The sequence below is a fragment of the Dipteris shenzhenensis genome, chromosome 8 (genome assembly GCF_047967505.1).
Source record: "Dipteris shenzhenensis isolate YYH24624 ecotype China chromosome 8, Dip_SZ_1.0, whole genome shotgun sequence".
NCBI classification, from domain to species: Eukaryota; Viridiplantae; Streptophyta; class Polypodiopsida; order Gleicheniales; family Dipteridaceae; genus Dipteris; species Dipteris shenzhenensis.
The window spans coordinates 8,478,215-8,493,416 of record NC_141603.1 but is presented as its reverse complement, the minus strand read 5'-3'; the positions used below and the strand labels follow the sequence as shown (position 1 = coordinate 8,493,416).

At 42.0% G+C, this 15,202-nt stretch overlaps 1 protein-coding gene across 2 annotated transcripts in view; it reads right to left on the bottom strand.

The window, feature by feature from the left end:
* Positions 1-253: 253 nt before the first annotated feature.
* LOC147899058 (transcription elongation factor SPT4 homolog 1-like) overlaps positions 254-15,202 on the bottom strand; it is a 28,876-nt gene continuing 13,927 nt past the window's right edge. Inside the window, exons 1-6 of one of the 2 annotated variants that reach the window (XM_087378579.1) lie at positions 8,937-9,156; positions 4,538-4,666; positions 2,520-2,611; positions 1,567-1,622; positions 1,296-1,357; positions 254-1,178 (exon numbers count right to left, since the gene is read on the bottom strand). In XM_087378579.1, coding sequence (XP_087234705.1) covers positions 1,128-1,178; positions 1,296-1,357; positions 1,567-1,622; positions 2,520-2,611; positions 4,538-4,666; positions 8,937-8,948 — 402 coding nt within the window. In that variant the 5' untranslated portion in view covers positions 8,949-9,156 and the 3' untranslated portion in view covers positions 254-1,127. Of the gene's footprint in view, positions 1,179-1,295; positions 1,358-1,566; positions 1,623-2,519; positions 2,612-4,537; positions 4,667-8,936; positions 9,157-15,202 lie in introns of those variants that run through there. The other variant, XM_087378580.1, reaches the window with a different exon arrangement.

The following is a 15,202-nucleotide window of genomic DNA, read 5'->3' as shown; positions in this document are numbered from 1 at the left end:
ATTTTGAACGATCAACCAATGACAAGTAGCGATGTGACGCACCAAGTGCACTATCTTTTAGAAGGCAGCTTAGAAAAAGGACAAAGCAGTGTTGATACGAGCACTCTCTCTGTCACACCTGAGCTTGTTAGGTTAGGAAGTTGATATTAAGTGCTCACTACAAGCCGAGACGGCTTGGTTATACAAAGTTTGCATCAATACAAGTTTCTTCCTTTCCTTGTTCCAATAGTATTGTCCACTCAATGTTGATAATTCGTACGTAATGTTAATTCGGGTCTCCCATCACCATATGGCTTTCCTAACCCCAAACTGAGTGTTTTAATGTTGGCATCTATTTTGTCACCCCGAGCATGCTGCACTAAGGATTGCAAGAGTGAGCATCTTCCCCCGAGCATTGCACAAGGCTGGATTATTACTGAGCACCGAGCAACCTTAAAGTTAGTCTGTTGAGGGTGGGTAAACAGAACCGTCAACATCCTTACATACAATCAACAAGCAATAATGTTCTCCATCTCTGCCCTCACTGAGCAAGCAACTGTTGTATCCAACAAAGATGCTACATCAACAAAAAAATTGCGTCCATAGAATTCAGATCCCCAACTGTGAGCTTGTCTGCAAACAATCCAATTGATAAAAGAGGGGGAGTAAAACATGTGCTAAGCAATGGAGTGGGAGAGTTTCCATCACCATGCAACTTTGCCCCTTGACAGACATGTCGCCCATCTGTGCTTCTTGTGCCTAAAACAGATCTCTTCACAAGACGTCATCAATTTGCCTAATGACAGAATGCTAGGGACTTGAATGATGATCTTAAAATCCAAAGATTTGGAGAAAATGTGCACAAAATCGAAAAACATTGCACGCCATGTTGCTAATTGAATACCTTTAACCTCATAGTAATATGATGGCTAAGAACGTGCCTTAAATGCAGTAGTCCAAATAGGATCGACCCAATTCTGGTGAAGCACAAATGACTACATCTAAGGATGAAGCTGAAGCCATGCATTCCAAGATTAGCTAACAGCAAATCTGTGCGATTTACAGTTTATCAAGCCTCCTCTGCTTCACCATATAGATCCCTCCTGCCAACAGAGGCTTTCAAAAACTAGCTACCTGCCTCTCACATTTTAAGCTGATCTGGGTGGTACATACTGCACATTATTATACTCACATATTCCCTGCAAGACAAAAGGAGCTTACTGTAACAGCGAATACATCAAACTTAATCTACATTTACAGCTATCAAACTCAATCTGCTAGACAATCTAAAATGTACAAAATATGTAAAAACAGACCTGCATCTCTTCAGAGAGAACACCAGAGACAGCCAACGCATAGCATCCAGGAACAAATTTGCCTGTAAATTATCAACTCAAACTGGTTCATTAAACTTTGAAGAGCCATATCCAACCAGTGGAGATAGAAATTGGACACTCAACCATAAAGTCATCATACATGCCATTGCCCCAACAAAGCCGTACATTGAGAAACCCAACAAAGCCGTACATTGAGAAACCAAGACAGCACATGCAACTCTGTTCAAGATCACTATAATTTTTGGCTTACTTATTCTTAACCAACGTGCTGCCCAGCTTGCTGTTGGTTCCATAGAAGACATCAACCTGCAAAGATTACAATTACTATCAAGATGATTGTTCATAATGTCTAAATAAGCATATAACTTATGTTCTACAAACTCCAAAATGCAGCACATTCAAAACTGTGATTTCCTTTGAAGGTGCCAAACAAGTAGTCTTTTATAAAAACTCACAGCAGGCAGTAGATTTATCACACATATGTAGTGAGTTGCACTTAACGTCTGGATTTGGTTCAATGGCAAATAAGGGTACCAAATGTAGGTCTGGTACGAGTACTCTAGAGACTCTTAAATTAAGAGCCGATATAAATGTTAGGATTGTTGCCAACTTGAAACTTAAAACATACAAAAATACAAGGGTTTATGTATGAACTTTAAGAGAGTATAGGGTACCTTGGATAAGTTAGGGTTTGATGGCAAAAAGGCAGAAAAGTATGACAGAACCAGAGCAGGCACGTAAGCCTCTAAAAATTTCAGAGGCAAGCATTTACCATACTATGCTTGTAATGGATTTTCAAGCCTTTAGATAACAATGTCAGGTTTGTCATTGCATCCTAACTGGACGATGATACCATGGCTGCAAATTGCTACCCACACGATTAATGTGTCCATTAATCCACATAGAGTTCCTTATGATAAATTTGAATGTCCACATAAAGTTTCTTATGATAAATTTGGTGTCATAACTAAAACATCTGTTGTGATGCATGGAACTGAAATAAATGTTCCAAGCTTAAACTTTAGCAAAATGCACAACTGGAAATGTTTGTTGCTCAAGACACATGTTTTATTTATTGTTTGGCTCTAAGCCTTGCCTCTCGCATCATGCTATAACTTGGATCGTATATATTATATCATCGAATCCGGATTTTTCCAATTCAATTTATTAAGTTCTGAAAAAGAAAAACAGCATATGAAGTACCCTGAAAAGCTCGGTGTTGTGCACTCCAATACTCGATCATGGTCATGCTCCATGCTAAAGAATTGGCAATTTTCACAGCCAACATCTTTGAACTGCAACATGTGGACTCAAACCTCAAGAAAACATTAAATTACCATTCACATTGCCCTGAAAGGAGGGAACTCAAAATCCTATAGCATATACATTGAAACTTCCATCAAAGGTTGCTAAAAATTTTACAAGATCCTTCCTTCATATTCAATTCTAATTTAAAGACTACTTATAACAAAGCTTCACAACTAGCCAAGTTCAACTTCCCTGCTTGACAAATTCAATCCTCCAAAAAATATCACAGTAAAATGACTCTTACCGGAAGTAGAACCTTTAAGAAAAGCACGGTTCCTACACTAGTAAGTTCCACATAAAAGGAATCTATTTCAATTTAAAAACTGGATAGTTTTTGTGGGTTAATTACCATTGCTTGTGTTATATCAGCAATAGTACTATACAAAGAACTCAAGTTGAACATTGGACTCAGTCCCTACAATACCCACCCCCAAACTTCAAAGATACGTGTCAATCCATCTAGCTTTTAGTGAGTGAGATGGTAGATCAACGAAATCTTGTAACGGAAACAGGTCGCATTGCATCACTTGAGAATTCAAAATACTTGTAAGATAAGTGAAAATGATGCACCCACTAAAGACACTAAGAACTGCAGTTGATTAATGTAAGCCTCAAGCTGAGAGGCTCAGTAGGAGGGCTAGAAAGTGGAGGCGATGCAAACAAGTGTGAAAAACGCACTGTCTCAGCATTTTACAGGGTTCCGTGCAGCACCAAGCAAGGAACACGGGGAACATGTTCCAGGAACCGGGAATGGAGTTCCTTGGCGTTCTGGTCCTGGTACACATTCCGGGAACATGGAAATGGCTCCAAATAGGGAACAAGGTTCCATCTGTTCCGAATGGTGTTCCCTAGTAACTATGAAGCTAGCACATGTGGTGGATTCCATGCAATGGAGTTATTGGTGCAAGATCCAGGTAGGCCAACCAAAATCGAGGCAAGATGGTGCTTTCTAGTCTCTTGGTGAAATCGTTATTGAAGCAGCTATGTAGAAATAGGTGGTAGATTCTCCAGTCCACATGGTGTTCCAGCAAGCATGCATAAGATAGCTTTCGGGAGAATTGCAGTTGCTGGAATAGGTGAGCACGTGGGGCTGATGACTCTTGGTGCATTGGATTCAACAGACAGGCTCTTGGTGAGCAGAATCCTGTTCAATTTCAAATTACAGTGAGGTAGGGAGGCTCTCTGGGTGATGCACAAGTGTCTGGAAGTGTGTGGGAGGAGGAAGCTAGAAGATGGCTTGGAGCAACTTGTGATTATGTAAAAAACCCTTTGAATCAAAGGGGATAGGCTAATGTCAGTGTCTAACAGTAGGAAGCAAAAGCTGCTTTTACCAAGCCGAAAAGATAAAAAGATACAATATTAGACTTTTAAGTAACTAATCAAAGTTAATTAGTGGTCTAATTAATATAACCTAATTCTAACTAGAGCTTTTAAAAATTAGTCCTATATCAAAGTGCACAATAAATTAAAGGAAGGCCTACGACCACTTCATTATCAATTTGTCCACGTGAAGTAAAGTATTGTTGCCCAACACACCAAGGCTCACTCCCAAGGCCAATATGAAGGTGTACAGACTAATTGGTGTGTGGAAACTTTGCAGATGTGCAAAGTATCTTAATCTCATTTAGCATATCAACCTAGGTCTGATGGAGGTCATTTGGTAATAGAATAGTCAAAAGAGACCATAATCATCTTGAAAAGCAATAATAGTATGAATTTACAGACGCAAAGAAACAAAATAAAAAGCATCACAAGCAATTGGCCAACTTGGGGAAACTTCCTGTCACACCTTCAGCCATGATTGCTGACTGAGGTTCTGCTGGAGTGGTAAAATGTCAAGCATGTAAATTTCTCACAACACAAAAATAAGCAATCTCTCTCTAGAAGTTTTTAAGAGACCGGATTCCACATGCCTGGTCATAGGTCTTCACAAGCCGACAGCGTAGACAAGCTCTAAGCTCCCTTCCAAAGCTTGTTGGTACTTGAGCAGCACCCATCATATCCCCTGACATCGTGCCAGAATGAATGCAAGAAACATGTGACTGCGACAACAACATTGATAACAGTAAAGTCATTTTATGAGGTTAGTCGAACATGACACCTTTAATCAACACTCAGTAAGGACTAAAACCAGTACTCAATACTTCATGGAGATGCATTATCATTGCTATTAAACAACATATCTTCTGTAATTCTAAAGGCAAAACCTGACACCTGAAGTGCACTAACTGTATCACCAGGATCACCTTTTATAAACTGTAGTAAAGGAGGAAAAATAAGTCAAGTTAGTGGGTTTAGCACGGAGGGTCATTTTGATCAGAAAGGGCAAAAAAGGAGGATATGCAAGAGGATCCTCTCTCTCTCTCTCTCCCCCCTTGATACATGTTCTCTTGTCTTCTTCTGGCCTATAACATCCCCTCCGCTTCTTTCCTTTTTTCCTAGTGCAACTAAGCACACAAACTGTTGTCTTGGATCTTCCATATGCTCCTCTTCCCTTATGATGTGCTCTATGGAATTCCCAGACATAGGTGCATCCTTAAATTCTAGCCTAGAGTTGGCGGGAAATTCTTGCGCCTTACAAGGGTCGCGCATTAGGCAAGAGTCCTCCTTATGATCTGCAATCAACAGTCACCTGTTAGCAAACAAGATTCTTGACTTTGCCTTCTTTAGTTGACTAGGGCTAACTGTTAAGTCATTATTTTATGGTCTTCAAAGAAGCCATCATCGACCCTTTTGGCATCTAATGCCGAATTACTCTTGAACTTGGCAAGGTACCTTTTGGTCAACTTGCCTATGACCGTTGCTTTTTGGATGCCCAGCCTTCTAGAGCATTGGGCAGCCACATGCCCCTCTTGTTCTTGGCATACACATGCCATTATTTTCTTGGGCTGGTCGCTCCTCTTTGGCATCTACTTTGGAGCTGATTGCCCACATGCCAATCTTCTTCTTTGGAGCACACATGATTTAATCTTGTACCAGTATTCTCTAATCCTTGGGATGTCTTTCCCATCCCCGGGAACGAAATTTTACAACCGGTTGCTTTCGGGTCCCTAGTGTTGTGCATGGTGTGAAGTTATTTGCTGCAGCTATGTGTTTTTCCACGAATTCTGTGAAATTTACGTAAGATATTCATGCTCCCGTGTGACAGTGGTATCGGAGTGCGGATTTCATCTTCTCCAGAGTATCTTCCCGAGCTGAAAATCTTTATTTTGTGGCGCCAATTATGTGAAGATAGATCTCAAGCAAGGCAATTCATAAAAGGGGACTATCTCCATCACTTAGTGTTGGGGATTGTGTGATCAAGGATCTGTCCGTGTGTGTATGTGTGTATGTGTAGCACACTAAGTGCTATGATGTGTTTCGACTATGTGAGTGATGATATAATGCAAAGGCCCCCACATGGATAGGTGCCTTTCATTTAGGAGTCCCTATGACATAGGGAATGATTTCCTTTGATGTGGGAGAGCTGCCTATGATCTAGGCCATCCTCTCTCCCATTCTACAAAAGAGAGAACTTCCTCTCAAATCAATGGAACAGTTTGCTCTTTGGTTCCCACACTCTCTTCCATGATGTCCATCTTCTCTCCCACTCCCCAACATGTGGTATTAGAGCCTCTTTGAGCCCCTAGCCCATTCTAGCTTCAATATGTCACCTCATCATCTTCTTCTCCACCCTCCACCTTCTTCTTCATTTTTGTCCTCTTTCTCATCAGAATTTACTTAGCTCTATTCTCCGCCTTCACCCAATCATTTGCCAAGCCCTTTCTGCCGTAGAACAACCTCTGTAGGACGCACCTCCAACTCTTGTCGCGAAATTACGCCTCCATCGCCTGTGCCGACAAGAAAACAGTCCGCCGATATATCGCGTGATTCCGATGAAGTGCTCAACTATACTCTAATTCCTCTGAGCCATGGGTGGGCGACACTACAAGCTCTCTTGTGTCCAAGTCTGAGGACCAATGCGAACTGGAACGAGGAGAATTCACACAAAGACCAGTCAAAGAAGGCGTACTTCTCCCATACAAAATAGCACATAATTTCGCCTAAGCTCTATGCTGAACTTGCTTTGGTATTCAAGCTTTAGCCCTTTCAAACTCTTCTCCAACTGTGTGAATTCTGCCCTCCAAGTTGAGCTACTACTCTACAAGGCATTTTGATAGTTTTTTGGATGTTTGATGGGTGAAGCAAGTGATAATCTGTTTTGAGGATGCTAAAGTGACAATGCAATTCCAGATTTAGTCACTTATCTCTTAGTTGATGCAGGTAGTTTGGTTCAAATACTCTCTTTTGGTATTTTTTCCATTGTGACTATCTTCCTTGATTTAAAGATGATACACATGCACTATGATTTTTTTTGAGTACTTGAGTTGTAACCATGACTAGCTCTTGTGGTTCTTCTAATGAGAACTATGTGAAGAAGTCTAAGTCAACAAGTAGGGAAAAGATCAAGGTAAAGAAAACTCCTTCCAAGAGACTTTGGGAAAAGCCTACTGGATATTTTCATGCCAAGAGTTTAGGATCTTCTGAGTATCTAGCTAATAACTTGCATTTGTATGATGTGTGAGACTTCACATGAAGTTTGGGTGCAAGTTCAAAAGGTATTTGGTGTACAAGTTCTACTCAAAAGTCTTCTAGATGAAGAGTATAGCAACACTTTTACATCCAACTTGGTGGATATTGAAGCTTCTCTTTTGGAAGAGGAGAGAAATGGATCCTACTATAACTCCAAGGAAAGTGAAGCATATCTTGTGAAGAAGGGCTCCATCAACAACAAGGCAAATATAGTTAAAGAAAGAACTCCATCAGCAAATGAAGAAACAAATGTTGTGGTAGAAAAAGTTTGGACCTTCTAAAGTCCAATATCTTTGAACTTTTATCATCACTTGGTCATGTAGTCAATTTTGAGGTTCTCTGCCTGGAGTAGTACTCCAAAAAGAATGTTATGGTTATATGTTTTGTCCTTATAGTCTTTGTAAATCACCTCTAGTTACCGTATGATGTAGGCCATGTGATATGTGTTTGCCTCCATGGTACCTCTTGCAGACATGAGAAACTAGGTCCACACAAAGACCTAAGATTAATCTTTGTACATGCAAGGGAGATAACCATTTGGGGGGGCTATCCCATTTATGTAAACCTTGACCCTTGGGCACCTTTGCTAGCATGAGATCCTAGCCATAGATTTGGCTGGTGAAACTATGTAACTAGATAAATCCTTGACATAGAAAGAAGTAAACCCTTGAGGAGGGGTATGTTGGAAATTGTGTGATCAAGGGTGCCTTTGATTTAGGAGTCCCTATGATGTAGGGAATGATTTCCTTTGATGTAGGAGAGGTGCCTATGATCTAGGCCACCCTCTCTCCCATTACGTAAAAGAGAGGACTTCCTCTCAAATCAATTGAACATTTTGCTCTTGGTTCCCACACTCTCTTTCATGATGTCCATCTTCTCTCCCACTTCCCAACACTTAGGGGCAGGAGTTCAGCCTTGCTTTACACACATCTTTATCGCTTACAGGCAGGTATGCTTTTCATCTTTAAGTACTGGCTTCTCACTAGAAGTTGTTCTCTGTTGTGAGCACCTGCTCTTGAACACTTTGTTCCTAAATATAAGCACCCAAAGATGCTGCGTTATTGTGCTAGCGATATGGTGATATATGTGTTTTGGTCTTTACTCCACAGCATTTGATTAGACAGCCCTTCATATCTCTTTATATATACAACATGTGGACATTGATTCTGTGTGCATAAGTTTAAGCATGGATTTCTGAGTGCTTAATTGCTGGAGATTTGCAATAGATATAGGCAGCGTTCGAACTCTGTCAAATGTCGAGTTTTGGCACCGATATGTCCAGGGCCTTTACTAGATTCTGATGCTCAATCTTCGTGTACAGGCAGCACTTACGCTCTGATAGATGCATGTCACTGGATTCATAACTTCATCAGTTACCGAAGCGCTTGGCTTATGGATGTGTCTCTTGCATCAGTTCTTGGACTATAAGTGGCCTGCTAAGCGATCCTATTGCTGGAGTAGGACGCACGACAACACAGGTGTGATTAGGGATTCGCATGCTCCCATCAAAACAGGTGCACCCAGGTTAGTAGCCCTGATGCAAGGATTAAGAACTTGATTCCCAGGTTTTGGGAGGGAAGGATCGCTTGGTTTTTGTGGGCTGACACATTGGAATTAGGCGTAATTGCTGTGTATGGTGCATTGACGCTGATTTCTTGAGACTCGATGAGAAATTGAAGGCAAATCTTGGGAAAGAGGTTGATCTTAGAGAGAGAAGCGACTTGAGTTTAGAATACGCACATGGGGGCACATGGTGCTTGAGATTTAGTGAAAATCACTGGAGAAGGAATTAGAAGCTTTCCAAGAGGAACAGAAGCTTTCTTGGAACACTTTGAGCAGAAGCTTTGCAAGAGGAACAGAAGCTTTCTTGGAACACTTTGAACAAGAGCATCACTATGGCTGTTTCGATGGGAGGTCAAGGCTGACTTTGACTCCAAGCTTTCCACCTAAACCATCTAATCTTCCATGTTCATTACAAAGAATTTCAAACACCTAGTCCAAACCATTACACAATGTAGTGACACTACAAAGAATTTGAAAGTATTACAAAGCTTTACAAAGTATCGGAAAGTGATATTACAAAGTATTTCTCAAACCATTACACAATGTATATTTGTCAAAGCTATACAATGCGGTTTTTTCAAAGCATTACTCAATACAGGGCCATAACATAATACTAGCAACGTCTGTCATAACAAAATACTCAATGTAGTGCCACAACATACAAAGCTAGAGAAAAGCCACATTCTTCTCACATCCCCCGCTGCGATAAGCATACTATGCAAGATGCAACATCCCACAATACTCCTCGCAACCAGCTTGGGCTTCAGGTTAAGGGCTTAAGGTACTGCCATGTGCCCTTCAAGCGTCCAAACGCACGCTTCATAACTATGCAAGTGGAGGTGTACATAAAATCTTTAAAGTTTGGAACGTTTGGAACTAATAAGTCATCTATGAAACTCCTAACCTGACTAAGTTTACGTAGAACGATCAGAAAAGCCTCACAAGAGATCAATCGTAGCATAAACTCAAATTCATTAGAAGTTTGCTAAGAAAATAGCACAATTAGTGCCCATCGAATACCAATGCTTTGTTGGACTAAAGAGTCTCCTAGAGTTATGAACAAATATTTTAGAAGACAGTGAAAAGTTACCAAAAAGTATCTCTTAAAGTTCAAAGGATTTCCATCTACTAATGCTAAATGAATGGAAAAATCAATGTCTCAGGAGTTTCCTGACATTCTTGATGCTTATGAGGAAGCGCTTCAGTTCAGCATAATAAAAGACGGAGGGAATGTTGCTTCTCTACACAAAGTACATGTCCACTTGCTTGGTAATTCATTTATTGCATATCTTTATTTTTTGAAATTTCCATTCTTTATATTAGGATGATTACCAAAAGAATGCAAATGTTTTCCTGCTATTCAATTACATACTAGTTGGCTAGGATCTAGCATTTAAGGGTGGATCCCCATTGAAGGGGTTACCAACATTATTGCCCCACAAGTTGAGACGTATCTTTGTATGAGAAACATAAAGACCACACCCTAACCAAGAGACCAATCAAATGCACAGAATGCATACTAACCCAGAAACTACTAAAGAGAATGTTTATAGTAGGCTTAGCTATGGGGCTGGGAACATGAAAGAGTCAAAGAGATACAAGACAGTACAACAAACAAACAGGCTAATAGGTTACATGAGAAGACCAACCAAACTCAAACTAACCCTAGATTAACACTTTTAATAGAACTAACTACGAGAAACCTAAAGACGGAAACAAAAGTAACCCAAACTGAATTTATTAGTCAAGCAAACAAAAAGTGATTAAAATAACCTTAGTCCCAGCCTAATAGGTTACGTGAGAAGACCAACCAAACTCAAACTAACCCTAGATTAACACTTTTAATAGAGCTAACTACGAGAAACCTAAAGACGAAAACAAAAGTAACCCAAACTGAATTTATTAGTCAAGCAAACAAAAAGTGATTAAAATAAACTTAGTCCCATAATTTCCCATGTGACATGTGGCATGCTGACATGGCACTTTGACGTGGAATGCTGACGTGGCACATTGATGAGGCATGCTAACTTGGCATTCCCACGCCAGCTCAAATGGCACCATACTCAGTTGGAAAAATACACCGCCTATGAGGTGGCACAGGACACATGGTATCCTGTGGGGACATGGGGAGGGCCATGCATGACCCATGGCACCACTTGTCACTGCAGAAGCCCCTGTCTCCATGCAGCCCACCAATTTCAGACGGAGCCCACCCTACAATTTCGCACATTTAAAGCATGTCCCTCCTGCATCTATAAAGGATGGCCCTTCCCACCCTTCATTTGCACACAGTCTCACCCCCTTGCTTGTGCATACTTGCCTCCAGCCTCCTGCAGCAGTCCCACTCTCCACGCAGCTCTGTAACTGCCCTTCCCTCCAGCCCACTCTCCATGCAGCTCTGCAACAGCCCTTCTCTCAGGCCCATTCTCCACACAGCTCTGCAAACGGTTCTTTCTCTGCAATCCCTTCTCCACACAGCTCTGCAGCAGCTCCTCCCTGGTGCAGCTTCTCCCCCACGGAGTCCTGCAACAGCACTTCCACAACAGCAGCTCCCTCTTTTGCAGCAACAAGAGCAGCCTCCTGCAACAACTCGTATTGCACCAACTACACCTACTTCTTCTGCATCAGCTCCACCTACTTAGCTCTTCTCCTACAGCCACTCCTTCTGCGGCAGCCTCTCCTGCAAGTTGTTGCCCACACAAGTCCTGCAGCAGCACATTCCCTATGCAATCCTTGTCCCTCCCAACAACTCGCATTTCGTGGCAAATCTATAGCAGATTTACATTGTTTTCTGCATAGTTTTTGAAGTTTCGTCAAGGGAACTAGAAGCACACAGTTATGCTAAATCAGAGTCTCTTTTCAAAGCATGGGCTAAGTGTTACTGATGTATTGGAGAGCCCGTGGAGCCTTGAGCACTCTAGCTAGGCTATATTTTGAGACACTGTTTACGTATATAGACTTACTGCTCAGCTTGAGCTTCATTTTTCAAAGCCTTGGCTGTGTGTTACTGGTGTGTGGAAGCAGTTGGTATTTGTGCAGGCATCTTCCCTCAAGCTTGGAGAGCCCTTGGAGCCTTGAGAACTAGGCTATCTTTTGAGACACTGTTTATGTATACAGACTTATTGCTCAGCTTGAGCTTCATTTCCTTGTCTTCTGCATAGTTCATTCTATAGTCTGAGTCTTTTCCAATTCAGTCTCAAGTTCGGAAGGTGTTAATAAGATTTACTTCAACACCTTGCTCATAAAGGGGGATCCCTTGGAGTGCTTTCGACCTTTCTGGGGGCTTCCATTTTGTTACATGAGAGTGGAGAAGGAGCAGCTGTGGCGCATGATGGAGTGGATGGGCCTCTAGGGTATAGATCTTCGGCTCACCCACAGAGACTTAGCTTGGCTATGTCTCAGCTTGGCTTCATCGAGGAGAGGCTGGGCACAAGCACAGCTATTGGGGTGATTTGCTTGGGGCCAGAGGTGCAGCCCACACAGGCTACATGCTGGACGCTTCATCAGTGTGCGACCCAGCTTGGGGTAGAGGTCTCCTTCATGATGCAGTGCGCTTTAAAGGTAGGAGTAGAGCCTGCCAAGCCTCGGGGGGAGATCCAACGGACGAGGAGGCTGAGCAGCTGGGGCAAGGTTGCCAAAGCAGTATGGCCTCTAGAGTCTTGCAAGTGCCTAGGTGCCCTAAACCCCTATCATCGATGGGTCTGCCAAAACATCAAAGAAGGCCTCATCCTCTGGAGTTTGGGGACAGCCTACTAGGACACCCTCTGACTGCTTCCCCTAGGATTGGGGGGCTAAATCTCGCTTGGCCCTCGCATGCTCCCGAAGTCTTGCACTCCCCTACGATTCTTCAAAGCATTCCTACTAGGCTTCTTGTACTCCACCCTGGTTCTCATTGTAATAAAGAGCCTTGATGTGTGCATGCGTGCGTGCGCGCGTGCATGTGTGTGTGTGGGTTTTGTGGTTGGGAGAGGGGGGGGATTTGGTGGGGGTTGCATCATCTGGACCCCTTAATCATGTGTTCATCTTTCCTCGAGCAATCTCGTAGATTTCACTTTCTGTATTTCGACACTATGAATTCCGCAATGTTAGGCAAAGGCAATCTTTCCCCTTCCTTTAAGAGAGCATTGAGATGTTTCATAATTATCTCATAATGATGAATCTCATGCGATGAATCTCATGAATCTTTCCCCTTCATTTAAGAGAGCCTTGAGAGGTTTCATCATTCTCTCATCATGATGAATATCATGTGTATCATGCATGATCATACACCTTGAGTTGAGTAGGGAAAATAGAGACTATGTCCCATCCAGCCTCAAGTGATTATTCTGCATTGTTGACACCATCTAGCCCCTCATGTAAGTCCCTTGACACCATCTAGCCCCTCATGTAAGTGCCCAAGTCCATTTATCCCAAGCATAAATTTTCCCTCATTCTGTTGTCCATGGTGGCAGTAGTATGCTTCTTAATATCTGATTTTTCTGGTACAGCATTAGGCTTTACTCCCAATTTTGTATCTAGATTTCTGTAAGGTCTCATGAAAGGCATCCTACTGCCAGATACAGCTGGAATGGGAAAATGGAACTGCTGCAGCCTTTTGTCATGCCATTTGAACATTCTAGGCTCCTCGTCAAATTCTAATGCATTCCCAAAGCGCTGCTCACAGTTTGCTTGTATTTATTAGCATACTTTGGCTCAAAGAACTCCGCAAGTTTTGGCACCTCGTCAATGGTTTGGGGCTTGTGGGCCCTCACATCAGAAGCCAAGGAAGGATACAGTCAAATAAACCAGCAGCAACTTTCCCCTCTCCAATATGCCGTGCACAAAGAGGGAAAGTCTTTAGAACTGCTGCAAATATACTTGGAAAATGCCTGTAGAATACACAAGGGTGCAATAGAGCAAAAGGGAGGTGTGAGGAAGGAGGAAGCAGGCAAAGGGAGATGGAAAGGGGTGGGGCGGAAGAGAGAGAGAGAGAGAGTGTGTGTGTGTGTGAGGTACGACCGTGGAGAGTAAGGGGTATAAGATCAGAGATCACATAAAAAAGTACTACACAAGTGGTGGTATACAGTGTGAAAATCCACACTTTTTGAGAATGCAAATGTGTGCAATGCATGCAGAATTTGAATGCCGATTGGCCCTCCAATGGGGAAGAGCGCCCTCGTGAGAGTACTTGTTTCTTTTTCGACCTACATGCAAGATGGGAGAGAGATGATGGATGAATGCAATGTGGTCGAGAGAATGCAACGTGAGATTCACAATGAAAGGGTGATATCCTTTCATTAATGTCCCTTGAAATCACTCCAGTTCCATCTTCCCATTTACACCTACCCTTAGTCTATGACCCATGCATCTACCATTCAATGCACCTTAATGCACCCTTCCCTTCCTATTGCCCTTAGGACCTAGACATGTGTGTGCACATTTTTTTTATTAATAGAATAAGTATCACATGTCCAAATTCGATGCTGTCTGAAGCAGTGGCTCCAGCTCGAATAGTCCTATCTACTCAGATGATCCACCGCCATAACAAATTGGTCGGTGTCCATCATAAATACAAATACATGTTACACCATTGGCGTATAATATAATAATAATGTTTTAATGTCTACTAATCACAGATTAGTGATTTCTCTTGTCATGACACTCCCTCCTCCTTGAATGGGCAAAAGTCCTCTTCTAGACCCTCTCTTGTCTCTTTCTCTTGCGTACGCTTCTCTTTTACTTCTGCATTTGCATCTCCTCTTCATAATCTACAAATAATCTTCTCCTGGTAGTACACGATCTCTTCTGAATCCGAACTTAAATCTCATCTTCAAGTTATGGTTCCTCTTGATGCTGAATATTCAAAATGCAGAAGTACCACTGCAGTGCCTCTTCAGTATCTCTTCATGCTTAGAATCCTCTTATGAATACTTAGCTGCTAAAATCTCTTTACAGTAACCTGCTCAATAAGCTTCAACACATTCTCAACAAATTGGTCAGTATTAAAACGATTCTCTCACCCAAATGTTTTCATTAAACTAGGTAGACCTTGGCTATGGATGATTTTGCGATGGAGAGCTACTTAGTCTATAGAAACTATAGACCTTCAATCTCTTTTTCCAACTCTTCCATTTCAGCCCTATTTATCTTATCAGACACTCTACACGGGGAGAAAAATATTTATTCTCTGTCCATACTCTACAATGAATATGCCTACTCTCTATTCAGTTCACACATCCATACACCAGTGTTGGCTGAATGGATAGCATTTTACTCTTGGTTCTATGTTCATCGTAGAGTCTTGGGATGAGGAGGTAGAAGCCTCACCCTCCTGCTTGGATGCTTTGCCTTTCCCTTTTACAGAATTGGTTTTCACAATTTTGGCTAATAGAGTAGGACATTTATGCCGTGGATGCCCTGGCTTATGTTTCTTACATCCAAAACATTTTCCCTCCTTAATTAGC